The sequence below is a fragment of the Ochotona curzoniae genome, unplaced genomic scaffold, assembly GCF_017591425.1.
Source record: "Ochotona curzoniae isolate NIBS_2020 unplaced genomic scaffold, NIBS_Ocur_1.0 scaffold_4701, whole genome shotgun sequence".
In the NCBI taxonomy this organism is placed as follows: Eukaryota; Metazoa; Chordata; class Mammalia; order Lagomorpha; family Ochotonidae; genus Ochotona; species Ochotona curzoniae.
Genome location: NW_024467122.1, coordinates 52653839 through 52673638, shown reverse-complemented (window position 1 = coordinate 52673638; position 19800 = coordinate 52653839). Strand labels below are relative to the sequence as shown.

The following is a 19800-nucleotide window of genomic DNA, read 5'->3' as shown; positions in this document are numbered from 1 at the left end:
TCGTAATCTTATCGTAATCTTATCACGATAAAAGCTCTGAAGTGTGATGCAGCACATAGTCAGAGATAATTATTGCCTAATTATAGTTTCTTGTGGATTAACTCCTGGGGTGAGTTTATCCATTAAGACAGCAACAAGAAGGCTGAAGGAAAAGCACCACAGCAACAAGATTGAAAGAAAGCAGTGTCACCTGAGAAGCTTCCAAGAGGATTGCTGCTCTTCCTGACTGTCCCCTAAAACCAGCAGCCTCTGCTCCTAAGTCTGCCTCAGAATGACTGCATTTACGCTAAACTCGGATGCTGTGCACCAGGCACTAAGCAGGGTTCCTCTGGGCGCTTTCCAAGGTGGGCGCTGAATCAGACGCCTAAATGCCGGGGTCCTGCAGCTGCGTGGCTCCGACATCAGCTGCTAGCTGCTAGAACCAAGTCCAGGGAAGGTTTGAAGTTCCAGCTGTCATTTAAAGTTAACATGTTCCCTGGAAAGGGCCAGATCCAGCTCACACTCACCGGCTGACTTCAGGAAAGCTACATAAGATTCATGAGATTCAGTTTATGTCTGCAAACTGGAGACAAACCTAGCTCAAGAGGAAACTGCAGGCTCCGGTGCAATGGCTCAGTAGCTAAATCCTTGCATGCACCGGAATCCCATGTAGGTGCCAGTTTATGTCCCATTTGACCCACTTCCCATCCAACTCCCTGCTTGTGGCCTGGGAAAGCAGTTGAGGGTGGCCCAAAGCCTTGGGACCCTGCAACCCATGTGGGAGACCTGGAAGAAGTTCCCAGCTTTGGAATGGCTAAACTCCAGCCACTGAGGCCAATTGGGGAGTGAAATAGCAGACAGACCTGTCTTCTCTCTGTAAATCTGCCTTTGCAATACAAATATTTTTTAAAAGAAAGTTAGCATGTTTAGAAACTGTGCCATCCTACCCTGCCTGTAACTGGCATTCACTAAACAGGATATACAGATGTTCTTTGCAGGAGGTGATCATAATGTTGTCTCCCACTTTCTTATTCTGGCTGGGATGCTCATCGGGCCAAGGCCAGATCTCTAACTGCAGGCATGGGCTGGCGAACTAAATCTGCATCAACTGCTTAGAAGACAATCCAACCCATGGATTGCATTACACACAAGCCTTTTAGTGCTCTTCCTGCAAGACTCCCGAGGCTGTTTTAAGGAAAAGTTTGTACCACCAGCAATGGGTAGATATTACACATGTCCAGCTGTGATACTCAGGGGCCGCCCACTTCTGCCATAAGTCCACCACTGGTGATGCACTTATCTCCATCTACAGCAAAGCATCCAAAAACACAAACCCAGGAACTATTCATTGGTCCGTGAGCTTCAAAAATAGCAAGATCCGGAAAAGACTGAGGAAAACTGTTTCCAAAGAAGCTGCAACGACTGCTAATGTAGCGTGGGGTCCTAGATTCTGTAATGGGAAGCAAACTACTACAGTAGATATTGAGATCATGAGTGAACTTCACTCAGTGGTAGATTAAAATATGTATAAAGTAACACTGTTTAAGTCTGGAAATTGCACTGTGGTCCTACAAGAAAATTAACCTTATGAGAAAGGAATACACTCTTAAGTTCCAAGGGAGAAAAGGGGCATGATGCCTATAATCTACTCTGACATCAATTAGAAAAGTGTGCATACATGTGCCTACATAAGAAGTGGGGACAGACAACTTGGAAATGCAACAAAACTGTTAAAGACCAACTAATCAGAGTTAGAATTAATTCTCACACAAGGTTTGTTTTGTTTTATTTACAAGGCAAATATATACTCTCATAACGTGTGAAGTCACAAAATGCAGGCAAGGTCCCATTTTGTAAATGCAAACAACCCAACAAGAATGTAAAGTTATTCTTGAATATCTTCTAAACTAGAAATCTTTCTTAATTAAGTTTTCATATGAAGTCAGGTCCTCGTGGCTTAAAGACGGTTTTACGATCTTCAGCGACTGTAGAAAATGCTCTTGTCTCACTGTGCTTGCTTGCAGTCCATCTTCTTGGAGAGCGAGCAGGGCAGCCTGGAAGGGACAAGCAGTAGGACAACACTCACTTGGCTTCAACTTTTTGTTTTTCAGGATATTTGGCAATACTATAAAATCAGAATACAAAATCCCAGTTGCATTTCACAGGATTCCAGTATTTCTGGCACTAAAAATATTAAGCTAACAAATTTAAAGTGATTAAAAATATATGCAGCAGACCCATAACTACTTCTCCATTAAACTTCAGCCTTAAACAGGAAGAGTCAACCTGTAGGTTATTAAACCTAACACAAGCCCATACATATTTTTTAATAATGAGAAAGTATCTTCTTGGCCTTGGAATAGGTAAGTTTTGACAACCTGAGTTATAAACTTAAGCAAAAGATCTTCCAGTTACACACACATGGACCAGACATAAATGCACATCTGGAGACATGTATAAGACTATTCCCAGCACCACAGTTCATAACAGCAACAGAGGAGAAACCCAAATGCTCAAAAAGAAGAGATTGGATAAATAAAAATAAATGCAGTAAACTAACATACTAGAATATTATAAAGCAGTGGAAAACCTATGGCTATACACAAAACCATGGATGAATTTCAAAAACACCATTTTGAGTTAAAGGAGCAGAGAAACCTTCATTTGTGTGATGATCCCAGGCAGCAGCCCTGACCTCCAGGGCCAGGCCAGTCGCTGGAGAAGGTTGAGGAGCGGCCGGAGAGCTGAGCGCTCCTGTCCCTACACTAGTGATGGTTATAACAATGACACTTCATAGTGTGTCCACTTCATATTAGTAACTATATACTTTTAATCTGTGCATTACACAAAGCCATATTTAGCAGAAGTTTATGGGTGAGGAAAAGATATATTCTGCCCTAAAATAAAGAGCCTAATTGCTTTACAGTGGATTCCAGGGACCTGTGACATCTGGCCATTGTTCACTTCATCTGCTTATTTCTTGCCATTCCCCACTGTAAGCTTCAAGAGTGTCATGTCTTCTTTCAAAGCCCAGCCCTGCAGTTTACCTCCCTTAGCTGGCTAATACCCTCATCACTCTGCCAATTTCCTCTTCTGCCAGAAAGCCTCCCTGAGCCTTCCAAGTCTGGGTCAGGACCCTTCTAGGCATAAAAGCACCCTGAACTTCCCCCAAAGGACTCTGTAGCTGCGATCACCAAGGCAATACTGTGGTCTGCCTGTGCTGTAAGGAAACGAGGCTGCACCCCTATTTCACAGTGCATGGCACCTGCTACTCAGAAGTCTTTCACAGAACACTGCCATGTCAATCAACTCTGGAGTGAAAGGAGGAATGTTTTGAACTACAGGTTTCTTACTTCTTTGCAGAGGTTTCTGAGGTCAGCTCCAGAGAAAAAGCACGTTTCTGCTGCCAGGTGTTCCAAGGAAACATCAGACCCTATTGGCATGGTTTTTGTACAGATTTCTAAAATAGAAAGTCTGCCCTGGAAGAAAACCAAACAAAGCATGGTTACAATGTTACACAGAACATCTTCAGTCTTGAGTTTTCTATCATATTATAGGTATAGTGAAAGTACAGACATATACTTGAGATTGAAATAAAAATCACTGACATCATGAGAAACGTCAGTGCTTGACAATTCTACTTTCACATAGACAGCATTATCTCTGTAAGAGATAAAATGAGGGTCTTGTACAGTGGTCTAACAAGTTAAGCCTCTGCCTGCAGCACCACTGCCCAATGGTTCAAGATCCGGCTGCTCCACTTCTGATCCAGCTCCCTGTTATGTGCCTGAGAAAGCAGCAAGGATGGCCCAAGTGCCTGAGTCCCTGCACCCACATGGGAGGCAGGGAAGAAGCTCTGGAATCGTCTTTTTGGCCTGGTTAACCCCAGCCATTATGGCCATTTGGGAAGCAAACTAAGGGATGGAAGATCCCTCTCTATTTTTCCCTCTCAGTCAACTTTGCTTTTCAAATAAATAAATCTTTAAAAATAATTCAAGTAAGTACATAAATCTTTTTTTAAAAAAGATTTATTTATTTTTATTACAAAGTCAGATATACAGAGAGAGGAAGATCTTCTGTCCGATGATTCACTCCCCAAGTGAGCCGCAACAGCTGGTACTGCGCTGATCCAAAGCCGGGAACCAGGAACCTCCTCCGGGTTTCCCACACGGGTGCAGGGTCCCAAAGCTTTGGGCTGTCCTCGACTGCTTTCCCAGGTCACAAGCAGGGAGCTGGATAGGAAGTGGAGCTGCCAGGATTAGAACCGGCGCCCATATGGGATCCTGGCATGTTCAAAGTGAGGACTTTAGCCACTAGGCCACTGCGCCGGGCCCAAGTAAATACATAAATAAATCTAAAAAGAAAAAAAGAAATCATTTTCTGGGCCTTTTGTCACTCCCTATAAGCTTCTGGGAAGGGCAAGGACGTCACTGCCTGCCCAGGAACATGGGCATGCTCCCTGTAATCCCAGGGCTCACCTCTGAAATGAGGCAGTCCCTGGGCTGTCAGCTCCTGTAATACTCGGGCATTCCTCCATTCTAGCTGCAAAACACAGGGCAGCCTGCATAACATCAGAACGACCATCCTTTATGTTTCTGTCTCTCTGAGAAAGGCCAGCGAACCCCGTGTAAGCAGATCAAGAGGATGGACCAACAAGCAGGGTGAGTGCAACCAGCATGAGGAGGACACCTGGGCTCACCCCAGCCAGCATGGGGCCCAGGTCAGCCACGCTCCCTTGGGGTGCAAATGCGGACACTGTTAAGAAGGCTCCTGCAGAGGAAACGTGTCTCTGGTTACCTTTTGATCTGGAGGTGGAATGTAGATGATCTTATCGAATCTTCCAGGGCGTAATAAAGCATCATCTAACATCTCGGGTCTATTTGTTGCTGCGACAATCATCACGTGGCGATTAAAAACTTCTCGAGACTCTGAGGGAAAACATAAAAGCAAAAAGACATGTCATTAAGTTACGATTACATTTTTCTTCTTCTTCTTCTTTTTTTTTTTTTTAAAAATATTTACTTATTTAAAAGGCAGAGAGAGAAAGACAGAGATCCTCCATCCACTGATCCAATCCCCAAATGGCTGCAATAGTCAGGGTGGGGCTACACTGAAGCCAGAAACCTGGAACCCAGCATCTATATGTCCCCCAAAGGGCTGGCAGAGCCCTAAGCATTCAGACCATCTTCCACTGTTTTCCCAGGTCAATCAGCTGTGTACTAGATTGGAAGAGGAGCAGCCAGGAATTGAACCATCACCATACACTGTGGTCATACATGAACTGCAGTTAAGTTTAACACATGGAGACATGATGTGGACTCCTAAGTTTCTTTTGTAACCTGTAAGAATGTCCATTTATTTGTAAATAAGGATATCCTTTTCTAAGGATCAGCAATCTCAGGCCTTCTAGAATCAGAGTATCCCAGGAACAAATCAGTCATCAAAGAGCTGTTTGCTAGTATGGTGAAGGAAAGGGCTTTTCTGCATGTGAGGATCGGTGGAGAACTTGACACTGCAGGATGCATCCCTCTGGGGACCTGAAGGCACCTGAACCCTCAGCATATGATCACCACTTACACAGACTACCTGCGAAGGCAGGAGCCTAGGACTAACCAGGAGGCACGGACATGCAGTTATGGAAAGTTTCAGCTATCCTATGCCTGAAGAGCGAGTGCCATTGTATTTTCCAAAGGTAAAACTGTCGACAATCAACCAACGTTCCAGGTATGCAAATCCTGGATGAAGACAGGGAATGTGTAAAAGCTAAAGGCAGAGGCTTTATGCACACTCGGCACTGAGGACTCTTTGCTGAGTAACCAGAGCAGCTCTCCAGGGCTGTAATCAGTGAGTTCCCTGGACTGGATGATCTCTCAGCAGGGGCAGCTGAATACCTGTCAGAGATGGAAGAAGGGATTCCTTCCAGCCGAGATGTGACTAGCTGATCTCTGATTCTAATGTGAAATGTTCCACACAACAGTTTTTCAAAATGCAAAACAAGTAAGACAGGAATAAAAGAAGACTTGTCTATTGTCTCTCGGGAATAACAGGTTCCCAAACTCTACCTGGAGAACAACAGACTTGGAGAGGGAGTGAGGAAGCTCCAAAGCCGGGTTTCCCTCTATAACCAAGTAAGCCATTCCTAGGACGACTGGAAGTAATAACCTGCCTGGCTTTATACAGAAGTTTTCAGAGAAGGATAAGCACAAATAGCCTCCCTTCTCCATTGGCTCTAAAATTTTACTTCTCATACTTGGAGAAAATAAATTCATTCATACATATCTGAGGTAATTCATTATAAAGCTTACCTATCCCTTCCTAGACACATCACAACCATTACCAGCTCTGTATAAATCCCGACAAATAAAATTGTGTAATCCCTCCAGAAGATTCCGACACCAGAAGAGGACCAGCACACAGGTGTTTACTTAATGTTGGCCTGGGCTTTGGGGGGAATATTCTAGCTAATAAATACCTCTTCATTTTTTTCAGCTCCTTGTATTTACCCTGTTGACTTGATTTACTTCCTCTTCTTTCTATCGTCTTAAGTCCAACACCATCTAATTCATTCAGGAGAACAGAAAGAACTCGCTCTTGAACATTACATCCTGTTCTGCTGACTGAGCGAGATCCCAAGATTGAATCAATTTCATCCAAAAACACAATTGCTGGAGTATTTGCTCTTGCTTGTCTAAATACCTTTTATTAGGAAGAAGACATTAAGAAGCTTCAGTTATACATTAGTTACATGAACGTATGCTTTCTGCATTGATATTCGTAATTTTTCAAATGTAAACAGTCTAAATACCTAAAACCTGGGGGAATTAATAAGATAAGGATCAATGAGGTATTATGTAGTAAATATATTTCCAAAAACTATTTAGTGTTATGGAATTTCAGAAGTATTATTTTAAGTTTAAATAGCAGGGTCAAACAAGATGAACAATGATTCTTCAAAAACTTTCATGGACCATGCATATTATAATACTATGTATGACTTTAGAATGTTCTTTTCACCAAAATAAATTTATATTTCAATTTTATTTTTCCACAAAGCTTTGAAGTTCCCTTGTATTGTAAAACGTGTTTTTCATTTAAAAACAAAAAAGAGCAAATTTATCAAAATATGGTTTCCTACATTTTCTAAATCATCTATGAACAAGCTTATATAACTTTTATAATTGGAGAATAAACTATTGATTTTTTAGAAGATAAATTTGTTCCAAAGACATAAAACAAATATTCAAAAGTAAACTTAAATATGCAGGGAAATGAACCAACCTGGGACAACATTTTTTCTGAATCTCCAACAAAGGGTGAAAAGAGATCAGCTCCGCTCACTGAAACGAAAGAGCAGTGACAGCTGGTGGCCAGGGCCCTCACCAGCGTGGTTTTTGCACAGCCTGGAGGACCGTAGAGGAGAACTCCCCTTGGTTGTGTCAGACCCATCCTAACGAATTCCCGAGGGAATTTCAGAGGCCACTCGATGCTCTGTAAGTACACAGAAAGAGAGAGTTTCCCTATAACAATGACACCACACAATGCAGACTGGAAAAGCAACAGGCATCTTTGAACCCAAGGTAGGTTACATAATTTCCTATTTAAAACTCTTAAATAACTTCCCTTCAGAGCTAGAACCCAATCTGAATCCCTATTCCCTACTCACACCAGCTTCAAGGGCTCTGTGACACCAGACCATCTCCTGACCCCTGGCTAATGTCCACCTCAGGGCTGTCACTTGCTCATTTCTCTCCACCTGAGCTTCCCCCCCAGGTCTCAGTCCAAATGCCATCTCCTTAGGGAAGTACTCATGCCACCTTAGTCAAAACAGAACCTCCCCTTCCTAGTCACCGTATTATTTCCCCATCTTTGCCTTTGAGGTCACTTGTCAATTTGCTATTGCTCTTCTTTCCAGATTGGGTCTGCCTTTCTTCACTTACTAAAATGTAAGCAATTTCAGCATTAAATCCCCAGCATCTAGAATGACACCTTCCCAGAGGAGGAACTCAATTAATCTTAACTGAGTAGAAACAGCTTTTAAGGATTCATTTATTACCCAAGACAAAGGTAATCCTGTACCTACGCTAATCATTGATAGGAAAGGAGGCTTGTAAACAACCGGGCCAGGAAACAGCATTGCCAGAAGAGAAGGAACAACACAGATGCAAGACACTACAACGAACTCCAATGGTGAGAACAATGGCAAAGCCAGGGAAAGCAAGCAGCAATGGAGATGAAGTAGGACTTGAAAGTTTTAGTCAATGACAAGGAAACAGTACGGGAAATTGATGGGGAGACAATCAAACCAGAGGCAAGGAGCCCACGGGCAAATCTTAGTTTGCCCCATCCATCTTACGAAGATTAAATGAGTCTGTCAGTACACACACACACACATATATAAACACAAATACACGCACATAAATTAGGCATGTTATAAATGTTCTTATTCATGGAATTAAGGATTCCAGGGTTCACTTGAAATACCTAAGTCCAGGTAAAGATAAACAAATTAAAATTAATTTATAAATCACTTGTTTCTGAGTATTAGAGAAATCTAGCTTCTTAGGGCAGGTAAGGTAAACTGGTAAAAACCAATTTGAAAACACAGTGTAGCTGAGAGGATATAGAGAGGACTATACTTCAACCCCCTTGGGAACACCAATATCAGCTGACTCTCGGGCCACACCACCATTCATTATGATGCTGTACCAGTCCCTGTATCTCAGCCATGAAATATCTTCTACATCACAGGTCACACAATTAAAACATGCCATCTGTATTTGTATAGCCCACAAACTAAGAATGGTTTTTAAATGTTTAAGTGCTTGAAAAAAATCAAATAACACTTTGTGAAAAGTAATAATTATAGGATTTCAATGCCCACAAATAAGATTTTATCAGAATACAATCTCTCAGTATTATCCTTAGGGAATATTACTTATCCTATGGATACCAAAATCCAGGGAAACTCAAGTCCCTTACATAAAGTGGCATAATACTTACATATTACTCTCACACATCTTTTTATATACTTAAAATCATCTCTAAATTACTTATAAAGCAAATGATATATAACTACATATATGCTACATAGAAGTACATATGCAATACATACATAAGTGTACACACACACATATATATATATACACAAATTCAATTCCTCCCCCCACCAACATTCTTCAGTTGATTGGCTGGATCCAATGACACAGGAGCCATAGAGATAGAAAAGTCTGATTCAAATGTGCTGCCTTAAGCTCCCTCTGCACACCAACAGCGAATCTGTAACAGGGAATGAATGGTTCACAAAGTTTACTTTTACTATCTGGCTCTTCAAGAAAATCTGCCAACCCTGCTCTAGAATACCAACTCTTAAAAGCACAAGGAGGGCTGAAGTTGGAAAGTATGAAAAACAATGTCTATCAAGTCTAGTTATATTCGGACTGAAAAGTGACCACTGAATTAGCAGCTGCAATTGCACTAGAGGAGCAGCAAGGACAGCTTCCGTAAAGTACGTTTCTCTCCTAGACTCCCAGGATGTGAATGTGTACATCTTAATAGCTTAAGCCAATCAGCCACATACCTGTCTTAACTTCAGTTTTACATCTTCAAGACCACCAATATGCTCCCAGTCAACAGGCTTGACGTCCACCAGTCCCAAAACACTTCGAAATGATGAGGGCTGAATCTTCTTAAAAGCTTCAAGGAAGTCGGCTTCATCAACCATTGGATTGTTCTGGTTCTGAACAAGTGTACACAAAACATCAAAAACAAACCCCAAATTAGGTGGTCCTTTTTGTGATATCAAGCACAATGACTTTTAAAAACCTTCCTTTGAGTTTATAAATCTATTTCATTCTCATGAAGAAAATTTATACATGAGAACAAGTATATGTTTCCCTGACAATTCCTCCCAGTTGTCACCCATGAGGCCATCAGGCTTCTATATGCTTCATGACAAGCCTATGTAAGTCTTTCTAAATGATCACCAAAGAGAATCACATTACACATATCCACTGTATGCTCTGCTTTTCTCTTGTCTTAGAATATTTCCATGTCAACAACAGGGTTTTGTATCACTCATTTTGACATCTACCTAATACACCACTGAGTATGTTTCATAACTGAACCAGCATTTTATGACAGACACTGGATTGTTCCTGGTCTTTTGTGATTAAAAGCAACACTGCAACTGAGAGCTCTTTCTTGTGCAAGTGCCTGATGCACCACGTCCTCAAAGCAGGATTATTGGGCTCAAGAGCATATGTTCACAATTTTGACAGCTGTTACCAACTGTCCTCAAAGTAAGTTGCATCACCTTTTCTCCAATAATTTGAAGTTGCCCTCACCCCACAAATTACCAACTTTTAAATTTCTGCCAACAGGACAGGGAAAAAATGGTACTCATTACTGTGTTAATTAAATTTCTTCAGTTCAGATGGAGAAAGGGAATGAATAAGAAATACCTGCCTTGTGGCTGTCACAGTAAAAGCTGTCTCGAGCAAGATTTGGATGGTGTGTCTAGAAGAGCAAGGCTTGGTGAGAAGCAAGATACGTACAGTTGCCAAGGGTCTTCTCACAGATATCTTACTAGTGGCAAAGGGAAAAATCACGGCTATAGAGTGGAAAAAGTGGACATTGCATTAAACGGGTCGACCCAAAGGAATATCACCAGTGAGGGAGCTGATGGACTTCACCTCTCCATCTGTGGGACTCTAAGGAAACAACATGGGTGATGGAGTATTCCCAACAGGGACGTGTAACTGCAACCTGACCGTTCTATAAAATGACTGGCTTGCGTCAGTTACATCAGTGTCAAATCTGTCCCTTCTCCCCCTAAATACACACACAGAGCAGAGAGAGGGGAAAACTGACAAGATTGGAACAACTGCCAAGATGAGAATATGGACTGCAGAGCTGATAGCACTTTACACCAGTATTAGAGTTCCTAAAACAATGACTATAAAAGGACACAATGTGCAGTAACTTCAGGAAACACTTTAAATGTTAAGCAATAAAGGATGCTGACATATACAACTCATTCTCAAATGGTCCAAAATACATGCTGTGTGTTTGTATATATAAAATATTCACATATACTTGCAGAGGCAGAGAGAAGAGGATGAATGATAAATTGGCAAAATGTAAAAAAAAAAAACAATGGATTTACATAAAGGGCTTGGAGGAATTCTCTGCCAATTATCTTGCAGCTCTCTGTAAGTTTTAAATTATTTCAAGATAAGAACTTCAAAAAAAGAGACTCAATGATTTTTAAAGAACTTAAGGTTGAAGACTTCATATTTCATGTTTATTGGCATTCCTTTTATCAGCAAATAACTGTTCTCTCATATCTTTTCTAAGTAATTTGTAAGAGTTCTTTGACTATCAAGGAAATAGATATGAAAAGCATTTTCCTGGTCATTTTTAATTTTTTAAAAATTGATTTAAAGGCAGAGTTACAGAAGGATACAAAGACAGATTCCCATGTGCTGGTTCACTCCCCAAACGGCTGCAACGCAAGAACTTGGGCTATCTTCTGCTATTTTCCCAGACACATTAGCAGGTTGCTGAATCATGAGTGGGCAGTTGGACTTGAACTGGCACCCATATGGGTTGCTGGTATCATGCAGCAGCTTTACCCATTATGCCAGCCCTGACTAGCATTGACTCTGCTTATATTGTTTTTCTACCTTCAAATGATCAAATAATTTCCTTTCCAGATATTAGATTTCATGCTTGGACAAGTCATCTCCAGGGCCGGCGTAGCAGAGCAGCTTAAGCTGCCTCCTGCAATGCTGGCACCCCATATAACCATAGGTTTGCGTTCCCATGGCTCTACTTCCAATCCAGCCCCCTGCTACTGCTCTGGCAAAAGCAGCAGAGGACAGCCCAAGTGCATGGGCCTCTGTCACTCATGTGGGAGACCTAGAAGAAGCTCCTGGCTCCAGCCTGGCAGCCCTAGCTGTGGCCATTTGGAGAGTCAATCAGTGGATGCAAAATATCCCTTTCTCTTTGTAACTCTGCCTTTCAAAAAATAAAAACAATGGTTATCTTCTCTAATTTTATGTTGTGATCATTTTAGAAGGGTCATTTTTTTAAGTTTAAAGTTCTCCCATTCTTATTACAATATCTGTATAATATTTACTAAAGCATGTGCCTCTTTTATAAGTTAAGATTCTCAACTTATTCCTTTAGCCCATTTATGTGGGATTACATATGTGAACATCTTCATATATGTCTTCAGCTATTCTGAACAGTCTTCGGCCAAAATCTTTACAACTGTAATTCCGGAAGGTGTGGTTCCAGATAACTTTGAGTTTCTTTGTAATGCTCAATCTTGTTTAATTTCTCATAAAGGACATTACTATGTAATTTTTAAAATATCTTTTTGGCTGGTAGTGTTAGAGGTTGGACATCAACACTAGAAAATCTCACTTATGGCACAAGATGTACATGATTCCACTTGGTTCCTGTAACTCTTTCAGACTATTAATTCTTCCCTTCTGTCTATTAGACTACACCTCTAATCCCTTGATAGGAATACTTCACAAAACATTGGCATCAATCATGCATCTGCCCTGGCACAGAAAGAGGGGCAACAAACACCCCTCAGCTGCCTGGTGAAGAAAGAAGAAAAAGATGGAGCAGGAACTGATGCCTCTGCCCTCTCCCTTGTGCCTTTGTCCCCCACCCCTCCTGAGTTGTTTCTGAGCTCGGCCACCACGTGTGGTAGCTACACCTTGGTAGGCCCTGCTGCAGTAGCGGCAGCTCCACCCCAGCATGGCAGCAGCCACGGGCACTTAAAACTAACCTGGGACTTGAAAGCAGAGAGAAGCCTGACTCTAAGTCTCCTTTCTCATCCCCTGGGTCACTCAGCTTCTCCCTAAGACAAGGGACCGATGAAAATGTCCAGCTTTGGTTTTAGCTTCAAAGCCAAGGGCTTAGAAGTTCATGTAACTTCTTCCCACCTTTGGAATAAGAATCAAATAAAGGAAAGGGATGCAGGGGAGGGAGAAAAGTATTCAGGTGAAATGGCTCTTCAAAATTTAGGATGAAAAACCTATCCTTTTTTTTTAAAGATTTTTTTAAAAAAATTTATTACAAAGTCAGATATACAGAGAGGAGGAGAGACAGAGAGGAAAATCTTCCATCTGATGATTCACTCCCCAAGTTAGTGCAATGGCCGGTGCTGCGCTGATCCAAAGCCGGGAACCAGGAACCTCTTCCAGGTCTCCCACAGGGTTCCAAGGCTTTGGGCCATCCTCTACTGCTTTCCCAGGCCTCAAGCAGAGAGCTGGATGGGAAGTGGAGCTGCCAGGATTAGAACCGGCGCCCATATGGGATCCTGGCACGTTAAAGGCGAGGATTTTAGCCACTAGGTCACACCGCCAGGCCCAACCAATCCTTTTATAGTTGATGTGACAACGGAGATTAAAAATCTTGTTCCAGAATCCTTAGTCGAAATGAACTATTTTCAGGGATTCACAATTCACTTACTACACACCAATAATCAAACATGGATCAGTTTGGATCAAATATGCTTAAGCTATATGTTTTTCAGAACAGTGGTGATAGAAAACAAAAAAACAAAACAAAACACCAGTGATGAAGGAAAGCCCTGACTGTCAAAGATAACATTTAAACAAGCTTCTAGGTGTCTGGTGTTTAAATGGAGATCTAGTGCCCTGCAAGACACATATTAAAAATACCTTTTAAAAAATGAGGGGGCCTGGCATGGTAGCCTAGTGGCTGGGGTAGCTCCCTTGCATGTGCCAGGATCCCATATGGGTACTGGTTCTAATCCCGGCAACCCCGCTTCCCATCCAGGTCCCTGCTTGTGGTCTGGAAAGGCAGTGAGGGTTGACCCAAAGCCTTGGGACCCTGCACCTGCAAGGAAGACCCGGAGGGAGCTCTGGGCTCCTGGCTTTGGATCAGCTCAGCTCCAACCATTGCAGCCACTTAAGGAGTGAATCAGTGGATGGAAGATCTTCCTCTCCATCTCTCCTCTTTGTATATCTGACTTTCCAATAAAAATAAATGTCTTTTTTTTTTTTTAAGTGAGGAAATAGTGTTGCTTTTCTCCTGGACAAGGGAGATGTCTCAGACATTGCCCTATTCAAGACACCAAAGTTAACTTCACCAGTGATAGGACAGAAGGTAGCAGGTACTGCTAACAGACCCTCTGAGAAACCACAGGATCACAGGATCGTCAGTCAAATCCAAGCTGAGGAATGTGCTATACAGTAAAGGACCCGTCCTCTTACCACAGTTAAGGCCAGATTTATGTAAATTACTGGCTCAATATCATCGTCCTCATCTTGAGAATTCTAATTGTGCTCAAAACCCTTGTTTTTAGGGGATATATGCTCAAGTTCACAGTGACCATAGGACATGACAGCTGCAATATATTCTCAAATGTTTCAGAAAAAGATACAGAAATACAAACATAGTCAGCATGATGGTTCAATTAGCTAATCCTCCCCCTGCAAGCACTGGCATCCCATATGGATGCCAGTTTGTGTTCCAGAGCTTCACTTCCTTTCCAGCTCCTGCCTGGGAAAGCAGCAGAGGATGGTCTAAAGCCCTGGGACCCTGCACCTGCATGGGAGACCTCAAGGAAGCTCCTAGTTCCTGGCTTCAGATCAGCTCAGCTCTACTGTTGTGGCCACCTGGACAGTGAATCAGCAGATGGAACTCTTTCTCTATCTCCTTCTCTCTGGAAATCTGTCTTTCCAATTAGAATAGATAAATCTTACACACAAATACAAGAACACTTAGCAAATATGGTAAAACATTACATTTGGAGAATCTGAGTGAAGGGCATACAAAGATTTTTTTTGTGCTATCATTGCACCTTTTGTCTAAGTCTGAAACTTTCCATATTAAAAAACAAAATCAAAAACCAAAAACTTTGATTCTTGTGGGCCCACAGTGTTCCCTGGCTGTTCAGTTCAGAACCAGGGCATTACGGTGAAAAACGAGAGAGGCCGCAGAATCTGAGCAATTCCTGGAGGACTCAACCCTTCACATCATATCCTATTTCTCTGGAGCCCAGATACAAACATGAGTATGAGCAGCAGCCATAGGAACTACTGAACGTTCCAGAAAAATGCACCTCCTCTTTTTCTTTTTCTCCCCCACATTAACTCAGACGAAGGCAGAAAGTCAGAAACTGAGGCTGCTCACCTTCTCACTGTGAAGGATGGCGTGCAGGGCAGCCTCCCTGCAGAGTGCAGTCAGGTCGGCGCCCACATAGCCCACTGTCATTTCTGCCAGGAGCCCTAAATCCATCTCCCTGGAGACCGGCATCTTCGAGGTCAGCACTTGCAGAATCGCTTGCCTTTGTTGGACAGTAGGAGTCCCAATGACAATCTATATGTAAGGTAGAACAAAAAAAAATCTTAGTTTACACTTTAACAAATGCACATGATTTATCCTCGCAAACACAACATTTACTGAACCATTTTGTAATGAGTACCCTATGTTTTCAAGCACAGCCAAGACTCTGGATAAATAAAAACCCTAACTTAGGGCCTAGCACCGTAGCCTAGCGGCTAAAATCCTCACCTAGCATGCACCAGGATCTCATAATGGGCACCAGTTCTAATTCTGGCAGCCCCGCTTCCCATTCAGCTCCCTGCTTCTGGCCTGGGAAAGCAGCTGAGAACAGCCGAAAGCCTTGGGACCCTTCACCTGCGTGGGAGACCCAGAAGAGGCCCCAGGCTCCTGGTTTTGGATCAGCTCATCTCTGGCTGTTGCAGCCGCTTGGGGAGTGAATCATCGGACGGAGGATCGTCTCTGTTACTCCTCCATCTGACTTTTCAATTAAAACAAACAAACAAACAAAAAACCATTACTTCCCAGATAACTCTGGCTGGAGAGTTGCACAAGCACAATTATTTGGCACTTCACAAGTTCTATTCTTTCTGAGAAGCTACCAAGTCCTGGAAACCAAGAACAGAATAACAAACCTCAAAATCTGGTCCCTGCACTATGAGGCACCATCAGGAGACTGACACTAGATGGTGCAAGGAAAAAATTCACCCCAACAACAGATAAAGCAAAAAATACACAATTATTTCTCTTTAGCATTCCAGCACAAGGGGCTGGCACAATGGCTCAACTGGCTAATCTTCCACCTCTGAGCACCAGAATCCTATGCAGGAGCTGGTTTGTATCCCAGCTGCTCCACTTCCAAATCAGTTTCTTGGAAAATGCCAGTGAAAACAATGGAGGACGGCCCAAAGCCTTAGGACCCTGCACCAGTGTGGGAGATCCAGAAGCTCCTGGCTTGGATTGGCTCAGCTCCAGCCACTATGGCCATTTGGGGAACAAATCAGCGTGTGTCCTTCTCTACAAAATCTGCCTTTCCAATAAAAGTAAATTCTTTTTAAAAAATATTCCCACACATAAAAATTACTGAATTACTAAATTTCACACTTTTCTTTAGCAATAGAAACCAAACTGCAGAAATGTTCTCAACTGGCATCAACTGCACAATTGTGTTGAACTCTTCTTTCACTGAACGATTTGCCCCATGGAAGTCATAGAGAAAGCAGACCAGGCTCTGACTGGAGTTTTGGCCCATGCTATGGTCAATCTCTGCAAACCTTACTGAGAACTGTGTTTCACAGACACGGCTTGATGGTCTAGGTCATTACCAGCAGCTCAACAAGCTCTGCTTTCACCACAAACCTAAGCAGCCTCTCGGACAGGGCTTTGAGACCACACCTATTACTGACAATCTGGAAACCATGGACCGTTCTGTTTTAATGCTTATTTCAGGCCGGCTCCACCACGGACCTCCAGTTCACTGGTGGGCTTATCCTAATACTCAGCTTCTCCTCGGCTTTCAACACGCTAGCTTAACCAGTTACTCCCAACAGTTACTCTCACGTGCACACTCCAAACAGCAAGCAAATCCAAGACATGAGAGGTGCTCACAGCGATACACTGCACGCAGCATGGCTGCATTTATGACACAACTGCTGTGGAAATAATGCTCTCAGTTCCCTTTTATGACGTCTATCATAACAACTTCCTGTTAAGTAATGTGATGTTTTGATATTCGGGTTTCCTACTTTTTCTTTTTTCTTTTTTTTTTTTTTTTTACAAATTCATAGAGTCAAACTCTTCAACTGAATATACAGGAGAGACAAATGGTTCAACTCATCCCTCAATCGTGGAATGTCAACGTCCTGACAAGGAATGCCTTAATCCACAATACCTGCATTAGTTCCTCTCTGATTCCCCCCTTATTTCAACAAATTTCTTTCCATCTATGTTACATTCCCATTCCAACTCTGAGTTTAAAATGCTCAAAGCACATCAAGTTCCCTTACACATTAACATAATACTCATTTTCAGGACCCGCTCAAGGAAACGAATACTCTATAATGACCAGTCTGCTTCCCAGGCGATTTGATTCTGCGAACAGGTGCTGGGCACTGACCACACATGGACAGCGGCGTTCTCGGCATTACAAAGAGCCCTATTCCGGCCTCACCGCCTCCCACACCCCCAACACCGCAGGGCAGCCAAGGAGGGCCAGCAGACACCTAGGTTCCAGGGCCAATTCACCTCTCGGTCAAATCTCCCGGGTCTGCGCAGCGCTGCGTCCAGCGCATCGGGCCGGTTGGTGGCTCCCACGACCACGACCTCGTGGTCTGCGCTGATGCCGTCCAGCAGTGTCAACACCTGAGCCACCACGCGGCTCTCGGGGGCTCGGTGTGGACCTCCTCGCCGGGGGCACAGGGCGTCCACCTCGTCCAGGAAGAGGATGCTGGGCCCGCGGCGGGCCAGCTCCCGGGCGCGCTGGAACACCTGCCGCACGTTCTCCTCGGTCTCCCCAGGCCGGGAGCCCTGCAGCGCCGGGGCATTCACGGCCAGCAGCTCGGCGCCCACCTCCCGCGCCACAGCACGAACCAGCTGCGTCTTGCCCACCCCGGGCGGACCAGCGAGGAGCACCCCGCGGGGTACGGCTAGTCCCAGCGCCGCCAGGGCCCTGGGGTAGCGCAGCGGCAGCAGGAGGAGCTCCCGCAGCGAGTCGGCCGCCTCCGAGAGGCCCCCGAGGGGCACTTCAGCCTTGGGCTCTGCTCTGGTCGGGGGCTGAGGGCCGAGACCGATGCAGGTGCGAGGGGTCACCAGGCCTGCCGGATCCGGGCGGGGAGTCCCGCTGAGGATGTGCAGGGCGGCCACAGGGCCGGGGATGTCCGGCGGAGCGGCCACCACGTGGCCAAGCGAGACGGGACGGTTCCTCAGCAGCTCCTGCGCGGCCTCCAGCACCTCGGCTTCAGACTGGGCGCCCGGCGCGCCCGCCGGCTCTCGTAACTCCGGCCACACGGTGAGGCGGCGCAACGGCGGACAGGGCACCGGGCGGAGGCAGCTCAGGCCGAGCGTCCTCCGAGCCCCCGACGGCCCTATTGCCGCCCCGGGGCTCGCGCACTGCAGGTCCAGCTGCACAAAGCCATCCGCTCCGTCCCTCCGCGGCCAGGCCGTGCAGAGGCAGGAACCGCCGTCGGGCAGCGAGATCTTCAGCGCCGAGCCCAAGTGTGCGCCCAGAGCGCGGAGGGCGGCCGGGCCGAGGCGGCAGCGCTGGGTGTCCCGGTCCCTAGCGTCTACCGGGAGCAGCTGGAAGAGCGGCTCCTCGGGAGAGGGGCCCGAATCCGTGGACATGGCACGAGAAAAACACGAGGCCCAGGAAACAAGAGCTGCTTTCCACCCGGACGGGAAAGGCCGGAACACCGCGCCTGGGCCGGAAGCAGGAGGCGCGCGTGCGTAGGGGGCAGGCCTTTCGGTTGCTAGGAGCTGAGTGAAGGCCGGAAGGGCCAATCGGAAAGTAAGTTGCTATTATTGCTCTTGGAGGGCGTTCGGTGAAGTTGAGCAACTCACTCAGTTACAGGTGTCTGGGAGGTAGTGTGGACAGACCCGACTGGGTTAGGATTACGTACCTGGTGGTTGCCCACGCCATGGGAGTCACTGCATCGCATCCTCTGTCCTGCGTGCCCCCACGGCTGCTGTGGGTGCGATGTCAGCCTGGAGGCGGCTGTGTTGGGGAAGAAATTCCGACTGTTCGCCGGTTGTTTTGCAGTGCCCTGGTGCTCATGGCTTACACGAGCTGGAGTAGCTGAAAATACGACTTTGGTGCTTTACATAACCAGGGTTTCAAGCTCAACTTTCCTAAAGAAAAAAAAAAAAACCCACCAGAGTAACAAGGACGATGGGCAGTTGGCAGGATGACGGCATGTCAGGCTGTCAGATTTAGCTGTGCTGCACAGGTGCATTTGTTCTGTTGCCTGAATTACTTCTTTGTTCTTTGGCTACGACTTAATCACGCACGGCAGTAATTTAGTCCCATGTTCGAGACCCTGCCTGTTCACCATGTTAAAACAACTACTTCCAGATTTTTCCCTACCTGCTTTTGTTCTGCTCTGCTTCCCGCATGGAACTTCTCTTTCCTCCTTATCAACTGAAATGTAGTTCCTGTCCCTTTGAATTCCTTGTCAAAACCACAGGTTTCTTTATTTGATTTGTCTTTTAGCCGATTCATATCTTCCTACCTCTTTTTCCAACCTACACTGCTCTCCAAATTAATGAGACGATTGAAATAGGTAGAATTCTTCTGTGACGCTGTTTTTTCTATCTATGCAAATAAACAATTGGAGACTATGGCAGCATCCTTCGTAAATAGTGTTGGATCTGGGATCATAAGCCCAGTGCCTGTTCCTAGTCCCTTGCCATCCAACTGCTATGACTTACCAGAAAACTCACCTGGTCTCCACTGTACTTTTCCTGGTTCTAGTACTGGAACAACTTAAAAGAAACCAA

General features: G+C 44.6%; 1 protein-coding gene across 2 annotated transcripts; it reads right to left on the bottom strand.

Moving 5' to 3' along the window:
* Positions 1 to 1624: 1624 nt before the first annotated feature.
* On the bottom strand, positions 1625 to 18667 carry SPATA5L1 (spermatogenesis associated 5 like 1). 2 transcript variants are annotated; one of them, XM_040969083.1, is made up of 8 exons: positions 17554 to 18664; positions 15160 to 15345; positions 9557 to 9715; positions 7258 to 7467; positions 6483 to 6675; positions 4777 to 4907; positions 3333 to 3458; positions 1625 to 2033 (listed from the first exon to the last, which is right to left on the bottom strand). In XM_040969083.1, exons 1-8 carry the CDS (start codon positions 18646 to 18648, stop codon positions 1887 to 1889), a joined length of 2247 nt encoding a protein of 748 aa, XP_040825017.1. In that variant the 5' UTR covers positions 18649 to 18664; the 3' UTR covers positions 1625 to 1886. The 2 variants fall into 2 exon arrangements, 1 of the variants encoding a protein (XP_040825017.1); XR_005882592.1 differs by lacking the exon at positions 1625 to 2033 and having other exon boundaries at positions 3343 to 3458; positions 6452 to 6675; positions 17554 to 18667.
* Between the last annotated feature and the right edge of the window lie 1133 nt (positions 18668 to 19800).

Coding starts and splice junctions, on each gene's coding strand:
- SPATA5L1 (XM_040969083.1), bottom strand. CDS start 18,648: ATGTCCACGGATTCGGGCCCCTCTCCCGAGGAGCCGCTCTTCCAGCTG. Junction 6,676..7,257: donor CAGAAAAAATGTTGTCCCAG/GTTGGTTCATTT, acceptor TCCTAATAAAAG/GTATTTAGACAAGCAAGAGC. Junction 2,034..3,332: donor TCAGAAACCTCTGCAAAGAA/GTAAGAAACCTG, acceptor TGTCCCTTCCAG/GCTGCCCTGCTCGCTCTCCA.